This window comes from Rhamphochromis sp. 'chilingali' (assembly GCF_963969265.1).
Source record: "Rhamphochromis sp. 'chilingali' genome assembly, chromosome: 9".
Lineage (NCBI taxonomy): Eukaryota > Metazoa > Chordata > Actinopteri > Cichliformes > Cichlidae > Rhamphochromis > Rhamphochromis sp. 'chilingali'.
In genome coordinates this window covers 12,716,462-12,740,088 of record NC_137936.1, presented here as the reverse complement: position 1 = coordinate 12,740,088, position 23,627 = coordinate 12,716,462, and the positions used below count along the sequence as shown (strand labels likewise).

The 23,627-nt window shown below is 43.0% G+C and overlaps 2 protein-coding genes across 3 annotated transcripts in view; both read left to right on the top strand.

Moving 5' to 3' along the window:
- The first annotated feature begins 196 nt into the window (after nt 1-196).
- On the top strand, nt 197-2,684 carry rfesd (Rieske (Fe-S) domain containing). 2 transcript variants are annotated; one of them, XM_080892158.1, is made up of 4 exons: nt 197-314; nt 1,150-1,320; nt 1,523-1,557; nt 2,098-2,684. In XM_080892158.1, the coding sequence occupies exons 2-4, from the start codon at nt 1,164-1,166 to the stop codon at nt 2,383-2,385; spliced, it is 480 nt and encodes a 159-aa protein (XP_080748284.1). In that variant the 5' UTR covers nt 197-314; nt 1,150-1,163; the 3' UTR covers nt 2,386-2,684. The 2 variants fall into 2 exon arrangements, with proteins under 2 accessions (XP_080748284.1, XP_080748283.1); XM_080892157.1 differs by having other exon boundaries at nt 213-314; nt 1,147-1,320.
- Nucleotides 2,685-4,598: 1,914 nt separating this feature from the next.
- rhobtb3 (Rho related BTB domain containing 3) overlaps nt 4,599-23,627 on the top strand; it is a gene marked incomplete at its 3' end in the record, with an annotated part of 29,211 nt that continues 10,182 nt past the window's right edge. Inside the window, exons 1-7 of the mRNA XM_080892290.1 lie at nt 4,599-5,129; nt 5,516-5,747; nt 6,579-6,771; nt 10,013-10,170; nt 10,451-10,559; nt 13,495-13,690; nt 13,830-14,026. Coding sequence (XP_080748416.1) covers nt 5,128-5,129; nt 5,516-5,747; nt 6,579-6,771; nt 10,013-10,170; nt 10,451-10,559; nt 13,495-13,690; nt 13,830-14,026 — 1,087 coding nt within the window. The 5' untranslated portion in view covers nt 4,599-5,127. The remainder of the gene's footprint in view (nt 5,130-5,515; nt 5,748-6,578; nt 6,772-10,012; nt 10,171-10,450; nt 10,560-13,494; nt 13,691-13,829; nt 14,027-23,627) is intronic.

Genomic DNA, 23,627 nt, shown 5'->3' with positions numbered 1-23,627 from the left:
TAAATGCATTGGACTAAAATAAAAAAAATTAAATGTACTTATATGTGATTTAAATAACTAGTTTTTTTTTTTTTTTAAGAAAATGATAGAAATCTCTCCCAGTGAAGGCTTAAACCAACGCATTTCTTTACAATCTTTGTAGCTGATGTGCCTGAGAGAAACTGATAAGTAATGTATCCAGTGTAGGACCAACCAACAGACAGCTTGTGTCTGAAGATAAAAGACACGAGCCCCCACTTTTCCCACACAACCCTGGGCTGTCAGCTGTACACTTGTTCAGCTTGACAGAGGCGATACAGCGGCTGACTTTCAAGGTAAGGCGATGCAAAAGTAAAATGAGTTATTTTTGAAGCAAAACCACCAGAGAGAGGGGCGCAGAGGTACTGAAAGTCCTTAAAGGATCACTTGAAGACTTTTCTTCTTCCTGATATTTCATTATATTTCCTGCTTGCTCATTTCAGCTGGCTGTGCTTTGGCCACAGGCTTCAGGGCATGTGACTTTCGCTGCTACTACTACTGTGCTTACTCATCCTGTGTGTAGGGCTCATTATTCCACTCCACTATACATGAACATGAATCATCCTCACATTCAGATATTTTTGGTATATGCTGCCTACAAGGAGATCAGACGTGGAGATGATGTAGCACTCTGATCTTTGGATAACCCATTCTTGTGTTGAATGATGACAGCTGAATCTCTGTCAGTTTTTTTGTTTTTGTATTTCCCATTCAGTTTGTGCCAATTCATGTAGGTCATTTAGCGAAATCACTGTTCTCTTGTGTTTAGCACAGCAGCTTTATTTTCTATACTACGATGGATACCAAATAATCATGAGACAGATAATAGGGCTTAAAGCTCAGGGCCTTGGTGTGTTTGGAGCAGAGCTGATCAGTGCCAAGAAATGTTCTTACATGAGTGTTCTTGAGTTGTTCTGGACTTAATTTAAGCTGACAACTGTGAGGTGAGGTGCCAACACAATAATCCCAGTGACGAATCCAAAGCCCACACCTTTTTTACGTGTGTGGATTCAGTTAAGTTTTTACCCTAAAATACACCATAGTCACTTTGGGCCACATATGAGAATGATGGAGGGACAAATACACACAACCTTGAGAACTGATGATATGACCTTCTTGACCTCAAAGCAGCATTTGGCAGCCACATGGAGGAGAACGAGCAGTCAGCAAGAGGCCTCCATTTCGTGGGCAAGAAGGATGAACTTATTGAAGCAAAGCGGTCTTTCAGATCAATAGAAGATCGGGATATACTGATTATCTACCACCAGGGAGTCTTCTATGCTATGGATTCTTACTGTTACCGTAAGTGCAATTTTTCTAGTGAAAAACTCATAGTGGTCACTGCAGAGAGAGGAAATACACTGGGACCTTTAACACTGGGCTTCATTATTTAATAAATTATTGAACATTTTAGCACATGTCATCTGGAAAGTGTGTCCTTTTTAGCAAACTGTTAGTATGTTTGTTTATTTTGTGATACACTGATACCCCGTCATTTCGGCAGATGCTGGAGGAATGCTGAACAACGGCGACATTGAGGTGAGTTTCAGGTTTAAATTACGAGGGTTAGATCAAGACAACATTCCAAAATATCAGAGCAAATATCTTCTACAATCACTCAAGCAGTAATTTAACTAAACACATGAATACTTAACACATTTTTCATATCTGAATTTACTGCCATTCACTACAAAAGCCTTGAACAAATAGTGCCTCATCTCAACCTTCTCAACTGATCTTCTCTAACTTTGGCTGTTTTTAAGAAATGTTATTAATCACTACTGCTTTTAAGTAATCTGGTATCTGTATTATTATAGTTATTATTTCTTTTTTCCCTCCCCCTTTAAACCACCTTGAATGACTATAGCATTTAAGGGTGATATATAAATAAACTTTCTTTGCCTTGTCTTAAGTTATTATCTCATTCCTGATTTAACATATTCTTGTATCTGCACAATAATGACTAAAGGCAAATGCTGGGCTAAGGCTGTGAGGATATTGTATTATTATTTTATAGTGCAAAGAAACCTAAAATGACATACACACAAGGTCATTTATCTGCCTTTTGTCCACAAGCAGGAAATGAACGGCAAGCTGTGCATAATTTGTCCGAAGCATAAGTACAAGCTCACTCTAGCCAAAGGGGAGTGCTTATACAAAGGCAACAACCCCAAGGAAAAGCCACCTGTGCCCAGATGGTACTCCAAGGGTGTGAAGCAGAGAACGCACACAGTCACAGAGAACAATGGGGAGATCTACGTCAAGCTCTCCGATAACCCAAATTGGATCGAATCAGATTACTACCAAGGAGAAAAAGGCAAGATAGAACGAGCCAAAGCTGAGGCGTCTGAGAAGGAAACATCTTGACAGTAATGGATGAAGATTGCACCCAAGTGTTTTCTTTTTGTCTGCTTTGATCTCCTCTAAATAATTGCATGATGACTGTATGGCAAGGTTGTTAGTGATGACATGCACTCTGTGGTCAATTTATTAGCACTCAGTTGGATAGATAGCTCTAAAGTGGCTCTTGTTTTTGGTCATTTTTGACTGTATTTACACTTTTGTTTGGGTGATGGTTTATTTCAAACACTGGTAAAGCATTGCCATTTAACACTGATGTCTGTTTGTCAATAGCATCATCTCCATCTCTAAATAAACATTTCTAAGGATGAATTTGGATTTCTGTGTCATCCATCTCATATAGGACAGTGACATCCAATACTCTTTGTGTAGTATGCATACAGGGAAGGAATCAGTAGCACTGATGAGATCCTAGAGTGGAGTGGTTTTGCAGTATCCAAGTCTCTGTATTGCTTCAAATGGCTTTAGAACGCAAGTATATGATCTCAGAGGCTGCATAGATTTACGTATTTGGGATTATTGTCACATATTTTTTCCCCCAGTAACTGCAAAAAACGAAAACCTGTTTGCTGAGAAATTAGATAATCCAAAAAGTCTTGGAGGGTTGCAGATACAGCACGCATTTGTCTGGCTCTGCGGCCTCTGAGGGGGCCCTGCATATTTTGTATAAAATGTATGGTTTTTGTTGGGGATACTTTTATTTGTATCCAGTATTGCATAGGTGTCAAACTCTGGCCCGCGGGCCAAATTTGGCCCGCAGCCTAATTACATTTGGCCCGCGAAGCCATACCAAATTACTATTAGAGCTGGCTTACTGGTATTATACAGCTAATATATATATTGTTTAGTATTAAGCTTTGCTTGTTCCATATTCAGTTTTTCAGCAAACCTTGTTTGAGTCCATAAGAAAAGATTCATTCTTATATCTAGAGGAAGATTTTTTTTCAATAAATATTAATGTTAGCCCGCGACTTTGTTCCAGTTTTGAATTTTGGCCCACTGTGTATTTGAGTTTGACACCCCTGCTGTAGCTCAACTGCAGGCATTAGCTGGATAAGCAAAAGAAGATGGATGGACGGATGGATTAACAATTTCACAAAGCAGGGAAAATACATACAGTTAGTGTTATTATTATCTATTTCATCACATGTCAGTAGAATTAATGTGACTTAATGCATGGCTTTCCTATACTTCACATGCAGTGCAAAAGAATGAGGCTGTAGCATTTCTTAACCATTTGATATGACGGGTCAAGGCAGCCTGTCACATTCAGATTATTTCTCTGTTTCTGTACCAGAATTGTACAATAGTGACATTGGTTGAGAGCACAAATGCTGTGGGGTATAGAGCCCCTCTGTGCATGAATGATGCTGTTCTCTAGCTGGCTTATAGCAAACTCAGTACTGTGTGACTCTTCAGATACAGTCAAGAAAGACCCATGGTTTACATGGAATAAGGGGGCAGTTTAATTACATAATCAAGTTGGGAGTCTTGACAGAAGGCAGTGGCCATTGTCTGCAGGTGGTCATTTGCAATAGGTCAAGCGGTGGGCTGTTCGTCAAGATAAAGAGCAGACTGTGGGGAAAGTGCTTAGCAGGGCCAGTGCATCTGCCAGAAGGAGAGCATGTAAGCAACACAGATTTTCAGTGTAGAAGGGCATTCAAACTCAAGCCCTGGTTTTATGTTATGCATTATTCATAATGGCTGCGAATGACCCATGAGGCTCTGATTAAGCCTTTAAGGGTCAGGCTATTCTTCCCCTCAATTCTCAGTGGATGCCCTGGAGCTTTTCCAAGAGGGCCAGCCAGATCTTATTATTACCTTTTACCTACCTCTCCCACAACAACAAAACACCTCCCGAAAAAAAGCTGGTTTAAGCATTTTAAATGTCGTCGCAGTGTCAGCAAATAGCCGGTCGCGTGCTCACTTTGGTGGTCATTATTGTTATCCCTGTCATTAACACTGAGCCCCGTGCTTCCAGCTCGAGGTAATTAACTTTTGTGTGAACGCCTGTGGAGGAGTGCGGTGACAGTGTGGGGCAGCGGAATGGTGACAGGCGCACACACGAGCCGTGCAGAGGGGCAAAGCTGCGGTGAGGCAACAAGGTGTAAGTCCGAGTAAACAAAAACGGGTGAGGGTGTTCGTTTGTGCGCGTGTGTTGGCGCGTGTATGTCCGCGCGTGCGTGCTGCTGAGTCAGACGCGGCCGCTCACGGTTCAGTCAGCCCTCCTCTCTCTCTCTCTCTCTCTCTCCCTCTCTCTCTCTTCCTTCCCAGTTGTTATTTTGCTAGCGACACTTTGTTTCATCCACCGACGTCATCTATACAGTCTGGACACCGAGGCGCGAAGCTACCCTCCCTCTCCGTAGTTAATTGTTTCCTACCGACTGACAACTTGTTCGCCTGTTAGCGCACTGGCTGTCTGTCCATGGGCGCTGCTGTTTACACACTCTGCTGCTCCTCCTCCGCCGGCTGGGCTGTCCGGTGCGCCTCTGCGGTCGGTTCGGGACGGTGTCGAACTCCGCTTTTATGAATGAATAACGAGACGGGGAAATGCCCGTGACTGCGAAACTCCCCCTACAGCCGGGCTCCCGGGGGGCCAGCCACCGATGAGAGGGATTACCGACGGAGCCGAGCCGCGGCTCATTGCGGAAAAAGCGAGCCTTGACTGCAGACTGGCGTGGAAAGGCACCGTGAGAGGGAAACGGGCTCCATAGCATAAAGCAGCGGAACGAAACCGCGGTGACCACAATGTAAGTTCCTCTGGAGCTGCAACTCATTAAGGCTTATGAAGAGATGGGGCTCCTGGTTGCATGCCTTATTGATTTTTTTCAGTATATCACTGCTTGGAAAACACACAAAGATAGCGGGAATAATTTGTCCGTCTGAATTATTCTAACATAATACCCACTCAGGTGTGATAATGAAGGCCTGGGCGAGCTTCTCTTCAGTGATTTTCAGTGACATAGCCGTGATGCACTGTCTCCGTGAGAGACATGAATAATAAGGTCCAGTGCAAAGAGAGGAGCCTCCGCTCCCTCGGTGCTCTTTGATCATCACCATCATCTACCTGTGTGGACTGAAGGCACCTATGTGATGCCTTCAGTCCACTTTCAACCACGAGTTGTCTGGCTTGCAGGTCCATCCACATCGTGGCGCTGGGCAGCGAGTGCCCCGGAGGAGTCGGTCCAGGAGATGAGATGTTGGGGCAGGGGCAGCTGCAGGGGGGGTTGCTGTGGAGCTACTTGGGTCAGGGAGCCATGGTGGGACCGTGCGACCTAGAGAGCAGTATGCACAACCCGGCTTTCATGGAGTACACCTCACGTGTCTTTGGAGATGTCACGGTAGTGGTTCGGGATTGTCCCAGCTGGGTAAGAGACAGGTGGTGTGTTTGAGTGAGCAGACTGAGAGAAGCAGAGACACCTGCATGAGTCAGCTGTTACATTATGACTTTGGCTTGTGCATGTATTTGTGCACTGTAAGTCTGATCTTCAAGTGCTATTATGGCTCTTTTCCTCTACATTTACATCCTCTTGATAGTTTATTTGTTTAAAATAACAATCTGCAAATTTTATGCCAAATCAAAGGCATTTCCAGAGTACTGTGAGAAAATGTGAGTTACTTAATGTATATGCTGTTTACTTTTCAGTCTGCTTCTGTTTCTCAGAAGATACAGCCTTCTACAACATTTCAACTTCCAGCAGCCCTTGCCTTGCAGCGCTGATTGCAGGCTTTATAAAAACGTCTCTATTCTTAGGACGCTATTTTAACATGCATTGCAGAAAAAACCTGATGAAAGAACTTTTGTTCTTAATAGCATATGCACTGTTAGGGTTTTGTATGCATCCTATTATAGGCCTGTCTAACCCCGTCAGGGGTGTTGCTGGTGGAAGTCTGTTTGTCTAATTCTGCGTCTCTGCCTTTTATTTTTAATTCAAAATGCTCAAAGCTTTCTGAAGTGTTTTTCCTTCCTAATGGGTTGAATTAAGTTGGTTTAGAGTAGCTAGCCTCATAAAGATCTCTAGGGGGTAAAGTTAAAAAAACCCAGTTACACTGATGAATTTGTACTTACATGAGAGGAAGCGTTAGGTTTATATGAGGTGTGGTGAAGACAGGGGTGTAGATACATCTCTGTGTATGTCTTTGCTTGGGTCTCAGCCCTCCATCTATTTACAAATGTCATCCTTTCCTTGCCTTTCTAGGACTTGCTGGACAGCGACTGGGCCAGTGTTCGGAAAGTTCTTGAGCAGGCGGACATTTTAGTTATTAAATATTCAGTCACTGACAAGCTGGCCTTCCAGCAGGTCAGGAATGGCTATGCTCCGAGACTCCGCCCACTCCTGAGGCACTGGGGCGTGCCCGTCATCCTCGTTGCTGTGGGAGCGCGGCTGAATGGTGAGGATGCCTTTTGTTCTGTGTTTTTGTTGGAGCAGGACCTAGTTTAGTTTAGCCAACATGGCTTGCCAACCCTCCAACTGTTTATCGTTGCTGCATATGAGCTGTCACTGTACTGGATATCCTGGCAATTTCAGGTCAGCTGACTGTTACCTAAGCTGTTGGTTTTGGTTTCGGGACAGCATTATGCTCTTCTTGCTGAGATCACTCAGTGAGTCTTGTATCCTCTAGCATGTCCACACAGCAATGAGGAGGATGCTCATGATTAACTCTCCTCTTGGCTGCCTTCAGGCTGTCAGCTCACATGCTTCCCCACAGGAAACACTCCAAAGAAGTACAGTGTACAGTACAACTTTGGGGCTTTTCTGTTCCAAAAAAAAGAAGCCTTGCTTGTAGACAAGAGTTCATTGTTGTGGTGCAAAAAAAAAAAAGTGCACCAGAACAGAAGTATGTGCCTTCAGCAGGATAGAGCACACATTTACAGCCTTACTGGAGGCTGCTTAACAAAATAAGCATTAACATAACACACATGTGTTGGCATCTCAGTGAGTGACCCACACCCTGTTAAAATTAAATCCTGTAAACAAGCCCATCAAATGTACCAGGTTATATTTTTAGCACGTGTGCTCAACATACTTTGAAATCCTGTCAGAGCACTGCAGCAGCGTGATCACAGTGAAAGTCAAGTCTGAAGAGAGAGAAAAACGAGAGGGGAGTGGATCACTGTAGACCAGAGCTTTTGTTTGTGTTTGTGTTTTTTTTCTTTTTCTTTTCTTTTTAGCAGCTGCTGTGAGTAGTTTCATGCAAGCCCCCCCCCCGCCCCCCCGCCATTGTGACTGCAGAGAATGACGGCTGAGGTCTGAGCGCTTCCTGTCTTTAGACCACCTAAGGCACATCTGTGGCAGGGGGAGCGCTGCCGCACGTGCATTAATGCAGCCATTAAACCAGCGAAGAACGGAGGAGCGCAGACAGATTTATCCAAGGGCACGCACGCACACCATTGCTCGCACAAACATACCACTGATATGCCAAGTCACAGCCGCTCCGATGCTCACGCGCGCACTTACACACACTCCTTTTCCTGCTGTCACCCTTGCACTCACTCACACGCTCTCAGCCTGCCATCGTCTCTGTGTCACGCCTGTGGGTTATTAGCAATATGATTTATCCAGTGCCTCGGGACTTGGCTGTATGTCCTGCAGATTCTGCCTTTCTCTCTCTTCCTTTGTGCAGCCCTTGCTCTAGTCTTTTTTTTTTTCTCCTTCAAGATAATCCCTCTAATTTTCTGTCTGATTCTGTTTCTGTGGTCTCCCTGTGCACACATGCCACAGTACAGCCAGTCCTAGTCCACATGCCACTGCAGATTTTACACATCTATATGATCTTGCTGTACAATTACTGACCCCCCCCCCTCATTAACTTGCTGAAGAAATTGCAGCTTGGGGTGTGCAGCAGAAATATTTTTTTTTGAAACGATGATTTATTGATTTTGTCAGAACAACACGAACAGCAACAAGTCAGCACAGCCAAGCACAAAAAAAAAAAAAAAAAAAAAAAAAAAAAATAACAAAGCAAATGCAGGTATATGAGTTACCAGTACACACGCCTGGGACAAAATATGTAAAGCGTTTCACATTCGAAGTCAAGGGAAACAATAAATAAAAAAAAAAAAAAAAAAAAAAGGGGGGGGGGGAAACACAGACATTAATCAGTGTGTTTAAAAACAAACTGCGAGTCCCCTTTATGTAATAGCACAGTAAGGTCATGAGGTAGGTGATCAAGCAGAGGCTGCCATATGCTACAGAATGCATTACAATTGCCCTTTATGATGGCACTGAGGCGCTCCATCGGCAGCACCCTGAGCAGTTCTCTGTACCACTGTGTAACAGTAGGAGGCCGTCTCTGAATCCATTGAAACAGTACACATCGCCTCGCCAAATGTAAAAGTTTACTTAACAAAAGCATCTGTACAGAAGACATAGAGAGCCCTTCTATAGATAGACCCAGAACGAACAGCATAGGGTTCAGTGGGATCGTTCGGTGGAAAATAGAGCAAAGCTCTATAGCAATATTCTTCCAAAATCTAGTAATTAAAGGACATTGCCATATGCAGTGGTAATAGGTCCCTACAGCCGTATTGCACTTCACACAAAGAGCAGAAATCTGAGGGTGAATTTTATTTAGGAACTCCGGCGTACGCTGTAGTCTATGTAAGATTCTGTACTGGCTTTCCTTTAGTCTGTTACAGGGAAACAATTTCATGGCAGATCTGAAAGTTTTGGACCATGCTTCCGCACCAACCTGAGCTTCGAGGTCGGTTTCCCACCGAACCCTGGCCTTATCAGTGGTTATAAAGTTCAAAGACAACAATTTCCCATAACAAAGAGAAATAAATTTCTTTTTTGTAGTCATCTCCTCGTTAACTTTGAGAAGAAAGCTTTCAACAGGGTTCAAAACTGGTTGATTGGCTGGAAATTTAAGGGAGTTCACATAATGCCTTACTTGCAGGAATCCAAAGAAGTGTTTCTGTGGTAAATTATACTTAACGAAATATTTTTAAAATCCAAACGTACGCATGCATGCTTTCCCTTTTAAAAACCCTCGCTAGCTCTCTACATAGTCACCCAGAGAAAGAATTGAGGAATCGGGAAAAAGGGCGAGGCCACACCATAAAAGCCACATGTGGTTGTAGCATCTGGTTCATATGTTCTGATTTGTGAAACATGCTTTCCATTCTAGTTTAGTTTGCAAAATGTATTTTTTGCTCCAGCAGCACTGACTAACAACACAACACTTTTGCATTCTGTAAGGGCATTGTTTTTTGTTTATTATTGTTTATTTTTCTACAACTTTTTATTGTAATTATTGAGGAACATTGCTCATCTGAACAGGCTAAGTGTTTGCCATGGGAATTTCAGTCACCTGAAGGGAGGGTGTGTTTGTGACTATTTTAAATCTAATTATTTCTTAGAATCTGTTCAATTTTGCTGAGTGCCCTTCAGTGCGCTGCTACTCCTTTGTCACAGGCATGTTATTCTTTTCCACTTCCTCTGTGCTTGAGTGGTTCAGTAGAACTCACTGAGTCACACATGGATCTAGTACTGCCTTAGTAGGTTCATGCTTCTCAAAAAGGATAATGTAACATCAATAGCACATGTATTCCTTCAGATATACACACATAAACTAGTTATTAGTAAAGTGTGCATTACCTCATCCTACACTTGAATTCTACTGTTTTCAGATGAAGGCCCCCCCTGTACGTGTCCACTGTGTGCCTCTGACTGGAGCAGCTGCGTACCTCACAGTGAAGGTTTGCAGTTGTCCCGGGACTTGGGGGCCACCTATCTGGAGTTGCCCTCCCTCAACCATGTCTTCGTGGGTCGCTACTTTGGCAGCGTGGTAAGTGATGATGCAACACTGGAGTCAGAGTTGATGCTGTGGTGTGTTTTTGACTCAGCGTCCCCAAAGAAGAGAAAGACAAAAACACATCTCACGATGTTCTTTTCCTTCAAAGTAGAGTAACTCTGCGTTTCCAGATTGTAGATACAGTGTTTAGTAGGGGAGACAGTGACAGGTTGGACGTCCCGGGAAGTTATTTCTAAAGCAACAAGATGATGATGTAACTTCACTATCTTTGTACAGATTTTGAAATAACATGTATGTTGTTTGTGTTGTTTAGCTGGAGTACTTCATGATTCAGTGTCTGAAACACAAAGCCAAAGAGAGGCCAGAGAAGAGGCGAGGAAATAAAGTGAATGAACTTCGCCCCCCTCACTTAGAACAGCCAGGTCAGAGGAATACTATGCCAAGCAATGAGTTATCCTGGCTTTGTTTCAAGTGTCATGCATGCCTGCCATTTTTAATTCATTTAAGCAGATTTGTAGCCTGTGTGTGTTTTTTAAAAATATATTTCTTAATTATATATATTTTTGTCAATTGCCGTGTTTATGGTGTTTAGAAACATTCAGTGAACTGGATGGATTGTTACCTTTTGAGCTTACATAGCCATAAAAAGAGCTGAGCACAAAGGTTTTATCTGGATCAATACGCTCTGTTCCAAACTGGAAAGACAAAGAGCTAGGTAGACTACTTTTATTCACTGACATTTGAATCAATTTTAGCCTGAGCAAACAGAAGCAGTAACAGCTGAGTTCCCTGCGTTTGGTGGAGGCAGCTCAATGATTGTTCTTATGAGACTGTGGGATTACTCCTTAACCTCATCTTTTAGTGAAGCCCTCTCATGTTGTCAGTTCAGCGCTTGGTCCTGTATGTTATGTGTTTTTAATTTTTCATGCCTATTATTGAAGTTAATTATTCACAATATGTTTCCCCCAACAACAAAAAATTATCTTTATAACCAAATAAATGTGTTGATTATAATGATTTTTGTCAAGGCAATGGTGATGAGCTTCTAAAATCTAGAGCAGCGGTCCTCAACCTTTTTTGCGCCACGGACCGGTTTATGCCTGACATTATTTTCACAGACCGGCCTTTAAGGTGTCGCGGATAAATACAACAAAATAAAACTAGTACCGGTACCGAAAAAAAGAAGATTTATTCATAACACACGTGAAAAGACCCAGGAAAACCGAGTTAACGATAAAAACGATAACAAAATAACGCTGAAAACCGATAAACCCCCTGAAAACCATACATTTCACACCTGAGCCTCAACTCTCGCGGCCCGGAACCAAACAACTCCGAGGCCCGGGGGTTGGGGACCGCTGATCTAGAGAAGAGCGATCATGGATGTTTAAAAAAACAAAGAAAGACCAGACAGTTTCTCCCAGTTCTCTCTTTAAGTCGCTCACACTACAAAATGACTCAAATGGTCCATTATAAATCAAAAAGTTGCCAGTTAATTGCTGACTAATTACTTAAGATGTTATTTAGTCTTAGTCTGCTTATCTGAAATTCAGAATTTTAGATGAAATTGCAATTAAGCTGCAAAAAGCCACTCATGTTAAAAATTCTCTCTCTCTCTCTCTCTCTCTCTCTCGCTTTTTTTTTTTGAGGCCCTTGCAGATTTATTGCAGACTTAATCAAACTGCGTCTTATCCAGTCACATTCTGCAAAAGACCACAAATTATGAGGAGATAAATGATCAAAAGAGGCTAAACCTCACAGAAAGGCTGACACACAGCAAACAGCTTAGACACAGCGAGTTTGATTACTGTAGAAACGCTGAAAAAGAAACGGGCTGAGCTGGAGTGCTCGGTGGCTGCATGTCTGCTGCTCTCCCTTTCTCTTAATGCTCTGCTTTTTTGGACGCTCTTTGTCCTAATTGGATACAAAAGAGTCTGATTAAAGCTGCAACTGGCTGCTGGATGTTGCCACAAACTGAAAGCTTTCTGTGCGCTGAATTTGAAACCAGGAAATTAAAAGTAACAACTCCAAGACCTCGAGTAGACGAAGTAGTCTGGTGTTGTATTCAGGGAGGGGGTTAGAATACAGAGCTGCACTCCTTGGTTCACTTTTCTTCTCCTCTCTGCTATGGCCATTCCTGCATGCAAAGTCATGCTTTTAAAAAAACCGAAACACCTGAACATATTTAACACAAACTACGCTGTTAAACCTGTGTTAAATATCGATCCGAGCAGGTTTCCGCTTTGCCTGTTTAAATCTGAGTGACATTTTTAAGTGCTGCCAAAAAAATGGCAGCAAGTGCCTGCAGGATTTATTGGTGTCGTTCGACACTGCTTAGCTCCCTTTACGGTGTAGCTTACATTAACAATGACATACGGGGATTAAGAAGCGGCACAGTTGTCATGGCTAAAACAGAGCACTCATAAAAAAGGAGATGAGCTCCACAGAGGTGCAGTAAGTATTAAGCATCAATAGGAATATAATAGGCCAATGATTAGTGAAGCTGAAGCTCCCTCGCCCTGCCTTCTTTGTTCCCCTGCTCAGTGCTTTTTTACTTTTTACTAATTTGACTTCATGAATGCATGAATCACTGAGCGTGCACAGCTTTGCCTCCCATTTTTCCAAGAGACGCTTTGTTGTGTTTTTCTTCGTTGCAATTTTCTGTGTATTCACGTTTGTCATGCAGTTCACTGCAAATCGTTGTCTTTTTTTGTTGGTTTTTCCTTTTTGTGTCTTCTTCATTTATTAGATTAGTTCCAAATCTTTTTAATCCCAAAGTTTTGGGGTGTGCTGTTCATTTTAGTGTTTTATCACCAAAACAATTTAAAAGTAAAGTTGACAAATAAAGGTCAACTTCTGGTCCTTTTTCAGTCTCTGACCAGACCAGACCAGACTAGACCAGAATTTCACTGCAGCAGCCTTGAGCTACTTTCATCTTTTAAGGACTGTTATTAATGCAAAGACAAACGTACCTGGAAGCCGTTCTTTAAACATGAGCAACGAGAAAGGACAAAAATGACCTGTCTCTTTTTCTTGGCTTTAAAATCTCACTGTGCTGTTGCTGACAAGATCACTCCCTCGACCTGCATTGTACACCCCAATTTTTCTCTGAGTTGTCAAAACTCATTGCCAACAGCCTCCCAAGAAAACACAAGTACAAGTAAACAAGGCAGACTGAAGGAAAATTGAGTACACCAAATATCAATACTAAAACACTCCTGAGAGGCTTTGAACATAACAAGCCCATTCAATATTCTGTGTTATTCTTTGATATGGAGGCAAACTGAATTTCAGCAGTAATTGCTCATCATCTCTGTCCATCCTCACTCGTTTCTTTTGTTGCTCTCTTCTGTTCAGCTCGTCTTCCCCCTATTAGAGTGGAGGAGTCCAGCTTCTCCCAGGACATGCAGTGGTTGTTGGAGCGTGGCGTGCAGTTCGCCGATGTGGCTTTCTATGCCGGGGATTCTGGGAAAGAGCTGGGTTGGGCGCATGCCGCTGTGCTGTGTGCTGTCAGCCCGTACTTCAGACAGCTACTCCTTGGGCCCAAGACCAGGTAGGAGAGATATTAACCTCTTCACAGCATGGGGTTTAATATCCTATTTCACCACCTGAGTCTGTAGCCAGCGAGAGCCCAACTATTTCGGCAAACTTCTCTGTAATTGAAACATTTTCTTCTATCTCTGGTTGGACAGGGAACGTCCACAGTCGCGGTGTGTTTGCAGAGAGCGTGACGGAGGTCCCCACTCGCTGCTTTCCACCTGGGATGGGAGTATTATTGATGACATGCCGAGATCAGATGGACACCTGACGGGACGCCTCACTCGTCTGGTGGTGAAGGACCCCCTGCTGTGCATGTGCTTGTGGGAGACTCTCATGTTCATTTATAGAGGTAAAAACCTCCATCCAAAGAAAGATTTGTTGCTGTTATCCTAAATCTGCTGTTATGTATCTTTATAGAAAATGCCATCATGTCCATTTATCCAATTTAACAGCCACTTGTAAGCTCTCGAGGTACTGAATGTGGAAATCCACCTGATTCCTAGTGTGACTGAATGAAATCGAACAATTTGACAAATTAGCTGATGGATGTTTTCTAAGGTCAAAGAAAATGAAACGCTATATCACAAACCTCTCTTTTTCCAAAAGAAAGAGAAGTGGTGTGATATCCTGTACTGTATGTGTTGTACCAGCTGACAGAAAACTCACAGGCCTCACAGACGTAGCTGCAGACTGAAGATTAAAGGTTCTGTAATCTGAAAAATCCCTTCTTTGCTAGGAAACTGTTCTGGGTACGCTTTGGATACATTGCTCATTGCTCGTATTAGTAATATATAGACAAAAGCAAAATGCATGAAGGTAAATGGTTGACAGGAAGAGGGTTTTGTTTTTTTGTTTTGTTTTGTTTTCCTTACCTTTAATTTATAGTCTGATTATCTTAGAAAGGCTTCATTACCCCACACAACCCTGAATTAGTGAAGAAGATGGATGGATGTGTGATTGGGCATTAAACTAGTGTTGCTGTAAATGTACAGGCACCTATATTAGTTAGAAAAGCTATTTATAAGCAGTAACACTGATAACAAGTCTAGTAAAGCAATTATTATTAGGACTGACATAGCTATCATGATGTCACTCATTCGTTTCTGGAGTGTGCATTTATGCTGGAGTATTGGCAGCTGCCATGCTGTTTTTTTGGTGCCAGAAATGACCGTATTTGGATGAGAGGTTGGAGAATTAAGTTATAATCTAACACTAGTCAGCTTGGTTGGCAAGCTGCATCCTTAAAGTGTACAGATGCTCAAATACAGACATGTACTATTTAGTGCTAAGCAACAGACTAAGAAAATATTACAGTTTCACACGGCATTATGAACACAGGCCAAAGATGAAAATGTTGTTAGCATTACTAAGGGGGCAAATTTTTCTGGCTGACTGGCCAGGGGCGGGCAGCTGAAGGGAGTTTTGTTCTCGCAGATTTGCTGGATGAGGATTTGTGGCAGATTTGTATAGTTTATGCATCAGAGACTGTTCAATAAACTATGGATATAATTTTGAGAGATGTTTGCAGACAGTAAATTTAAAATAACAAACGTTGGAGCCTGGTTTGATTGCACCATTGCTTGGCAGGATTCTTAGTCTTCATCTCTTGGTTGGCTTTTCCTGTGCTTGTGAAAGATAGAGGCTCACCATAATCTGATGGATTTTAACCATCATGACGTTTTATTGTGGTGTAAAGTAGGTAGCTGATCTATAGTGTCATTCCTCCAGCCATGCTGCTAGTGTGGCTGAATAAAATGAGAGTTTTTTGGTAATTAAGAACAGTTATACTAGACTGCAATCTAAATACTGTGGTGTAGTTTGTGTTGCTAAATAATTTCTGTGTTAAAAGCTGGACCAGCTTAAATGGAAACAACAGATAAACCACAGACGAGCCTCTCATCTCAGCCGATTAGCGGCCTGTGATTTCGCCAGCATCGAGTTGCCCAAACGGACACCCTGGCAGCAGGATGACATGCACAGAAAGTGCCAAACAGAAATTGGAAATCAGAAAAGACAAAAAAGTGTCTCCAAGCATTGGAGTCCAAACAAAGTACTTTATCCAGATAAAACTCAGTCATTTCACTTCCATGGTGCTACATGATTTCTGGAAAGTGCACATTGAAATGATTATTTTTACTGAATACTACAGGCTTATTAATATTTGATCCATTGTATACATCCATCCATCCATTCGCTTCCGCTTATCCTTTTTCAGGGTCGCGGGGGGCGCTGGAGCCTATCCCAGCTGTCATAGGGCGAGAGGCGGGGTACACCCTGGACAGGTCGCCAGTCTGTCGCAGGGCCAACACACAGGGACAGACAACCATTCACACTCACATTCATTCGCACATTCACACCTAGTGACAATTTGGATTATCCAATTAACCTATCCCCACAAGCTGCATGTCCTTGGACGGTGGGAGGAAGCCGGAGTACCCGGAGGGAACCCACGCAAACACGGGGAGAACATGCAAACTCCACACAGAAAGACCCCGGCCTGATGTTGGAATTGAACTCAGGACCTTCTTGCTGTGTGGCAACAGTGCTAACCACCGTGCCCCATTGTATACATTTATGACATATTTAAACAATGCAGTCCTGTAGTGATATTTTTTTATGTTGCCAAAGCCAGTGCTGCATCCTTGATGTTTCCTGTTTTGCTAATTTAGACACATTAGGTACATTACAACTGGAGCAAAAATAGCTGGACTGACATTCACAGGAAGGGAAATCTATTCCCTAAAAGCAGTTACTCTTTTTCTAATAATTTAGATGTGATGATTAATGGTCCTGTGGCAGCAGAAGGCAGTTTTCCTGCTGCTGGGCCTTGTCCAATGTTCCATTACGCCGAGGAACAGAAGTCAGTCAAGTTGAAAGTACTTAATAGCAAGCAACTGTAGTATTTTAATCTAGGACCAGATCAATCATTTTGTAGTAGTGTGATCTTGAACTCCTTTCTGGAGCTACGCTTGCACTTCCCTTGGCTCCCTCAGGACATGTGTGTGTCTTTTGTCTCTCTCGTAGCGTATTTCTATTAAACATTATGGAATGACAGCAGGAGGGGTTGGCACACTGGTACACCATTGTAATTGTGAATGTGATTAGCTGATAGAGTCAGACTCTGCCACCTGTTCCTGGGGGCTTATATTTACATCAAGAAATGATAAAGTGCACCTGTCTTGTATAATTTCCAATGCCATCTATTAGGTTGCTCTCACGGACTAAGCATGCAAGCACAAAACATCCGAGGCACTGTAAACACTGAGGCAGTTGCATCCAGTGTGTTCTCGAGTCGGGTGTGAAGCCAGTAAAACAGGCATGCAATATTTTCTTCAACTTTAGCAATGTAATAAAAAAATCTTCTCGCTCCCACAGCTTAGAGTCTGTGGTGCTGTGCCTGCTGCATGTCAGCTCGCAGTGCCTGCTAGCTGGCACTTCAACACAGGCTGCACGGTGTGCACAAATCCTTATGGCAAAAAAAGCCGTGCAAACATCTGATTCCTGGCTGCCTGTTAACGTGCATGTGAGTCGCGTTGATGCTCTGACACACAAACAAATCAACAGCAGAAGTAGACACACAAACACGTAAGCTGAGAGTGTATGCGGCTGGTGGAGGGTAAGCAGAGGAGGGAAGAAGATTATAGAGTTAGACTGATTCTCTCTGAGTGACTGTCTGAATAAGAATAAGAAAACCAGCAGTTGAAATAAGGGGAGGGCAGTGTGTGTGTGTTCATGTGTACATAGTCCTTGTGTGTTTGTGTGGATATTTTTTGAGTAAGAGAGGAGGAAGATGGGATAGTGTGGAGTGGAAAAACTGGGACCAAGGGGAAAATGAGAGGGGAGAAGAAAGTAAGACCCTGCTCATCTGTAGATAATGTGATGGTAAAAAGCTGAGCACTACCGTTAGTGTGTGTGTGTGTGTGTGTGTGTGTGTGTGTGTGTGTGTGTGTGTGGGGGGGGGGGGGGGGTGCTTGGAGAGAATAGCAGGAGGAATGTGTGCGTGTGCTGAGTGGACTAGGAATACCTTGTTTTCATAAAAGACTGCAGGGAGACGGTGTTAAGTCTCGTGTAAAAATTGACTAATGTTAACCTTCAAAATGGTGGGTCTCACTGTATGTTTAAAGCAGCTGACCTCATATACCGAGTGTGTGCTAGTGTATTTTCTTGAATTGGCTAATCAGATGTGAATGAGCGTCTTCTTTGCCCACAGAAACATTCAGAGCTCAGCGAGCCAATATTTGTTCATTTGCAGTAAATCCACAACAAGCTGTACTTTGCCTTTCCAGAGATGGGATAGATATTTTTTTTTGACTGTGATTCAACAACTGGCAGTTGTCGCTTATTTTATTTGGCTTTCCAGAGCTAATTTGCATAACAATATATCATGTATCAGTAAACACACACACCCATGGTGTTATTCCAAACTTGGGGTTTTTGTCACATGAGTGTGAATGGACAGTCACAGAGGCCATGACTTTGCTTGTGTGATGTTAACACTGTGAGACTCTGTCTCCTTGTGTATTGTGCTGCTGTACTATTGAATTTGTCACTTGGTTGGTGTGGTGTGTATGTGCATGTTTAACACGTTTAGTACATGTCTGTGACACAGATCTGTGTGTGTGTGTGTGTGTGTGTGTGTGTGTGTGTGTGTGTGTGTGTGTGTGTGTGTGTGTGTGTGTGTGTGTGTGTGTGTGTGTGTGTGTGTGAGGACATTCAGGACCAGTTGTTTTTTAGGGCATCTTATCTCAAATTATCTTAGAAGTTTGATTTGCTGACCTTGCTGCTGTGTTATTCGAATTTAGTTGAAGTTAAACTTAAGAGCCAGGAATGAAACTTCTTGGAAATGTCTTTGTGATTGTTTTTTTTTAATTGTTTACACATGATTTCTTCTCCAACTTGTTTGCCTGTCCACTTTTTGTCTATTTGAATACATAGTCTTGGTGTCCAGTTGCGTCACGTAAAAGCACGACAGCGCTTGAGCTAATCTCTCGGCCTGCGTTTGAGGTGTCTGCACCACACAGTTTCATTATCCGGCCCCGCTTGTTGAGGTAATCCCTCTATCAGGCCAAATACCATCATTATGAACTAATGATGAGCTAAATCCTGACCAGACCAGCTCCCTTCTTTCCTCGACAGCCTGTTTATGTCCCAGTGAGACAGAGTGTGCCACCCCAATCAAGCTACAGGAATGTTTTGCGTTTATAAAGCATCTACAATTTAAGATTGTAGTACACTGCAATGAAATCCAGCTGTTTTCTCCAGATGTCTCAGCTGAGGAAGCAGCATGAAGAATTTTATTTGTTTTTCTGCAGTTTTGTGCATTTTTATGTTTAGGTTTATCACGTTCATCAGTGCTGATAATTACTGGGTCGTTATATTTTACATCCTGTTTTATAGAAACCTCTGTGCATTAAACCCTGACAATCTGTTCTCGCCCTTGTTTACTGTTGAGCGATCATTTTCAGCTGCATTAGTGGTGTGGCTATGAATATTTTGGCGCATTTATGTGTTTGTTTGGTTGGTTGGTTGACCTCTTAGGTCCAGGGTGAAATATCTGCAACTGCTGAATGGATTGTCATGATTTCTTTTGCAGACATTCAAATTTTCCACATGGTGACTCAGTGTGACTTTGGCAATCTCTTGTGTTTCTTGTTACTCCCACAACAGATTTTCACAACAGCTACTGAACATTTCTGTCAATGCTTCTTTTCCTTTTAATTGAAAGTTAGGCATCACCCAGTCAAAATGTCCAGTGTGTGTTTATCATAAAAACAAATGAGATTCTCATCAGATACAGCTGCACTTTGTGCTTAGTCCTGTTTAGTATGCACACATGGAAACCGAAGATACAGTGGCTTGCAAAAGTATTCGGCCCCCTTGAACTTTCCCACATTTTGTCACATTACAGCCACAAACATGAATCAATTTTATTGGAAGTCCACGTGAAAGACCAACACAAAGTGGTGCACACGTGAGAAGTGGAACGAAAATCATACATGATTCCAAACATTTTTTTACAAATAAATAACTGCAAAGTGGGGTGTGCGTAATTATTCAGCCCCCTTTGGTCTAAGTGCAGTCAGTTGCCCATAGACATTGCCTGATGAGTGCTAATGACTAAACAGAGTGCACCTGTGTGTAATCTAATGTCAGTACAAATACAGCTGCTCTGTGACGGCCTCAGAGGTTGTCTAAGAGAATATTGGGAGCAACGACAGCATGAAGTCCAAAGAACACACCAGACAGGTCAGGGATAAAGTTATTGAGAAATTTAAAGCAGGCTTAGGCTACAAAAAGATTTCCCAAGCCTTGAACATCCCACGGAGCACTGTTCAAGCGATCATTCAGAAATGGAAGGAGTATGGCACAACTGTAAACCTACCAAGAAAAGGCCGCCCACCTAAACTCACAGACCGAACAAGGAGAGCGCTGATCAGAAATGCAGCCAAGAGGCCCATGGTGACTCTGGACGAGCTGCAGAGATCTACAGCTCAGGTGGAGGAATCTGTCCATAGGACAACTATTAGTCGTGCACTGCACAAAGTTGGCCTTTATGGAAGAGTGGCAAGAAGAAAGCCATTGTTAACAGGAAACCATAAGAAGTCCTGTTTGCAGTTTGCCACAAGCCATGTGGGGGACACAGCAAACATGTGGAAGAAGGTGCTCTGGTCAGATGAAACCAAAATGGAACTTTTTGGCCAAAATGCAAAACGCTATGTGTGGCGGAAAACTAACACTGCACATCAGTCTGAACACACCATCCCCACTGTCATATATGGTGGTAGCAGCATCATGCTCTGGGGGTGCTTCTCTTCAGCAGGGACAGGGAAGCTGGTCAGAGTTGATGGGAAGATGGATGGAGCCAAATACAGGGCAGTCTTGGAAGATTGAGACTGGGGCGGAGGTTCACCTTCCAGCAGGACAACGACCCTAAACATAAAGCCAGGGCAACAAGGGAGTAGTTTAAAACAAAACACATCCATGTGTTAGAATGGCCCAGTCAAAGTCCAGATCTAAATCCAATCGAGAATCTGTGGCAAGATCTGAAAACTGCTGTTCACAAACGCTGTCCATCTAATCTGACTGAGCTGGAGCTGTTTTGCACAGAAGAATGGGCAAAGATTTCAGTCTGTAGATGTGCAAAGCTGGTAGAGACATACCCTAAAAGACTGGCAGCTGTAATTGCAGCAAAAGGTGGTTCTACAAAGTATTGACTCAGGGGGCTGAATAATTACGCACACCCCACTTTGCAGTTATTTATTTGTAAAAAATGTTTGGAATCATGTCTGATTTTCGTTCCACTTCTCACGTGTTCACCACTTTGTATTGGTCTTTCACTTGAATCAATTTTATTGGAATTCCATGTTTGTGGCTGTAATGTGACAAAATGTGGGAAAGTTCAAGGGGGCCGAATACTTTTGCAAGCCACTGTAGTAAATGATACCTTCTAAACATCAGCATGCAAGACTTTGTAAGCACGTTAGCATGCTCATGTTGGCATTTACCTGAAAGGAACATTGTGCAGTACAGCATGTGAAGAACAGGTTCACAAATTAAACTAGTATCTTATATATCCATCCATTTTTGTATCAAATTATCCAGTTCAGAATCATGGGGGCTTGAGCCTATGCCAAATGACTTTTGGCGAGAGGTAGGGTATAGCCTCGACAGACACGGACAACCACACAGTCTCACAATCATACCTAGAAAGGCCTGAGCTCACCAGCAGGTTTTTATCAGAAAACTTCTTGTGATTAGGCGACAGTTCTACCTACTGCACTGCTGTGCTCCTCTTTTACTTCTGTCACTTGTGATTTAACTGTAATATTAGAATAGAATAAAATAGCCACTTATTGTCATTGTACATGTACAACAGAATTATAAGTGCTCCACACCAAATGTGCAGGAATAAAATATAAATAATGAGACTACAGAAATAAATAACAAATGGGAGAAATGTATAAAATCAAGAAGAATATATACAAAACAATAGAAAGACGCACATTGGAGAGCAAAGTGCTTTAAAGCAGTGCAAAAGGACTTGGTCTGAGTATAGAGTCTGTATATGAGTGGCCAGCGTGATGAGGGTTACACAGACAATGGCTCACACTGGTGAGGTGGGTGGGCAGGGGTGGGGGAATAGTGTTTGTTTACAGCGGAAGGAGCTGTTTGTGAGTCCGGAGGTGTGGGACCCGATTGACCTGAGGCACCGACCAGAGGGCAGCGGGTCAAACAGGTTGTGGGTGCATGGGGTCACCTGTGATGGGCTTGGTTTTCCTGAGACTGGAGGATCTGGCGATGGCCTCTAGAGGTGGTAGAAAGCAGCAGAGGATTTTTGGGGGAGGTGTTAATTACCCTCTGTGCAGCCTTCCTCTTCTCAGTTGTGGCCCCTACGTAACAAACGCCCAAGCAGTAGGAGAGGATGCTCTCCACTGAGGAGCGGGAGAAGGCCAGCAGGAACGTCTGGTCCAGGTTTTTCTTCCTCAGGACACGGAGGAAGTGCAGCCACTGTTGGGTCTTCTTTACTGGGGCGTTTGTGTTTTGGATCCAGGTGAGATCAGCAGACATGTGGGTGCCCAGAAACCTGAAGGCAGAAACAGATTCCACCTCTTCTCCGTTTATAATGACAGGGGAGTGGACCTGTCTGTGCCTCCTGAAGTCCATTATGAGTTCTTTTGTTTTAAGGACATTCAGCTTCAGGTTATTTTCTACCACTGTATGTGTCACCGTGCCATATGCTGTCTCATCTCCATCAGAGATGAGACAGCAGCATACTTGACTACGACGTTTGTCGGGTGGGTTGATGTACAGGGCGTACAGTAGGGAGAGGAGAGGTGGGGATTGGTGAGGCCTGATTGAGGCTGGTTGGTGAGGAAATCTTTGATCCAGGTGGCAGGGGGAATCTGAAGGTCCAGTTTGGGAGTGAGGATGTCTGGGATTATGGTGTCGAATGGTTCACGAAGAGCATCCTCACTTAGCTTTTCCTGTTCTTCAAATGGCTAAACGCTCTGTGGAGTGTGATGGTGATGGCATCCTCTGTGGACCGATTTGCCCTGTAAACAAACTGGTGGAGGTCAAGGGAGGGGGGAGACAGTCTCTGATGTGCTGAGACACTATCCGTTTAAAACACAGATAGTGTCTCAGACGTGAGGGCTATAGGTCTGTAGTCATTGAGGCTGTCTATACCAGCCACATCTGAAAATGCTTTGATTTTTTTTTTAAGCATGTCTAGTACCTTTTCTGATTTGTATGGACTATGCCAATATTTCTATACAGGAAGACAGAGTGATATGAACAGAGGGTACAACTTTCAATTGTGTGCTTTTACATTTATGTCTCACCAGACTTATATAGCATGTGCAGAGAAGACTTTTAGTGGTCCTCAAGACTGATATGCTGCAGCATTGTGTTGAGGTCTGATTAACAGACTGGAGTGGTGGCTCACCTTTTTAACAAAAGGAACTGGAGAGTATGCTCCAAATTTTGGGATCACACTCCTGGGCCTCTCAGGAAGTCTGTGCTGGAGTAATGGAGAGGAAATCCACTGATAAGTTGAACCTCAGATCCAGGAGAAACAATGAGGTTTTGCTCATTGGTCACTGTATCAGCTCTTCACCCTCTCAATGATAATTGAAGGTCTGTGGGAGTTTGCCCAGCCAGTGTACATGGACTTGTATTATTGGATTGGATTGTTTCTCAGGGTAGTCTGTGGGGAGTATGCTGGTAGCATGGGCTATTGAACCTGTTGTTAAAGGCTATTTGGTCCATGAGTGGCTGGGTGTATTTTTATTTGTTCAATAAGGTCGATTGCTATACAATACAGTTCTGAACACTGTAGGTTCTTTACTTGCTGCAAAGAACCTACAAAATGTTAAATGTGGATGCTTCAACAAATGTGTAGCCTGTGAAAACAGAAGATGGCAGATCACTAATTTAATATGTGACTAAAT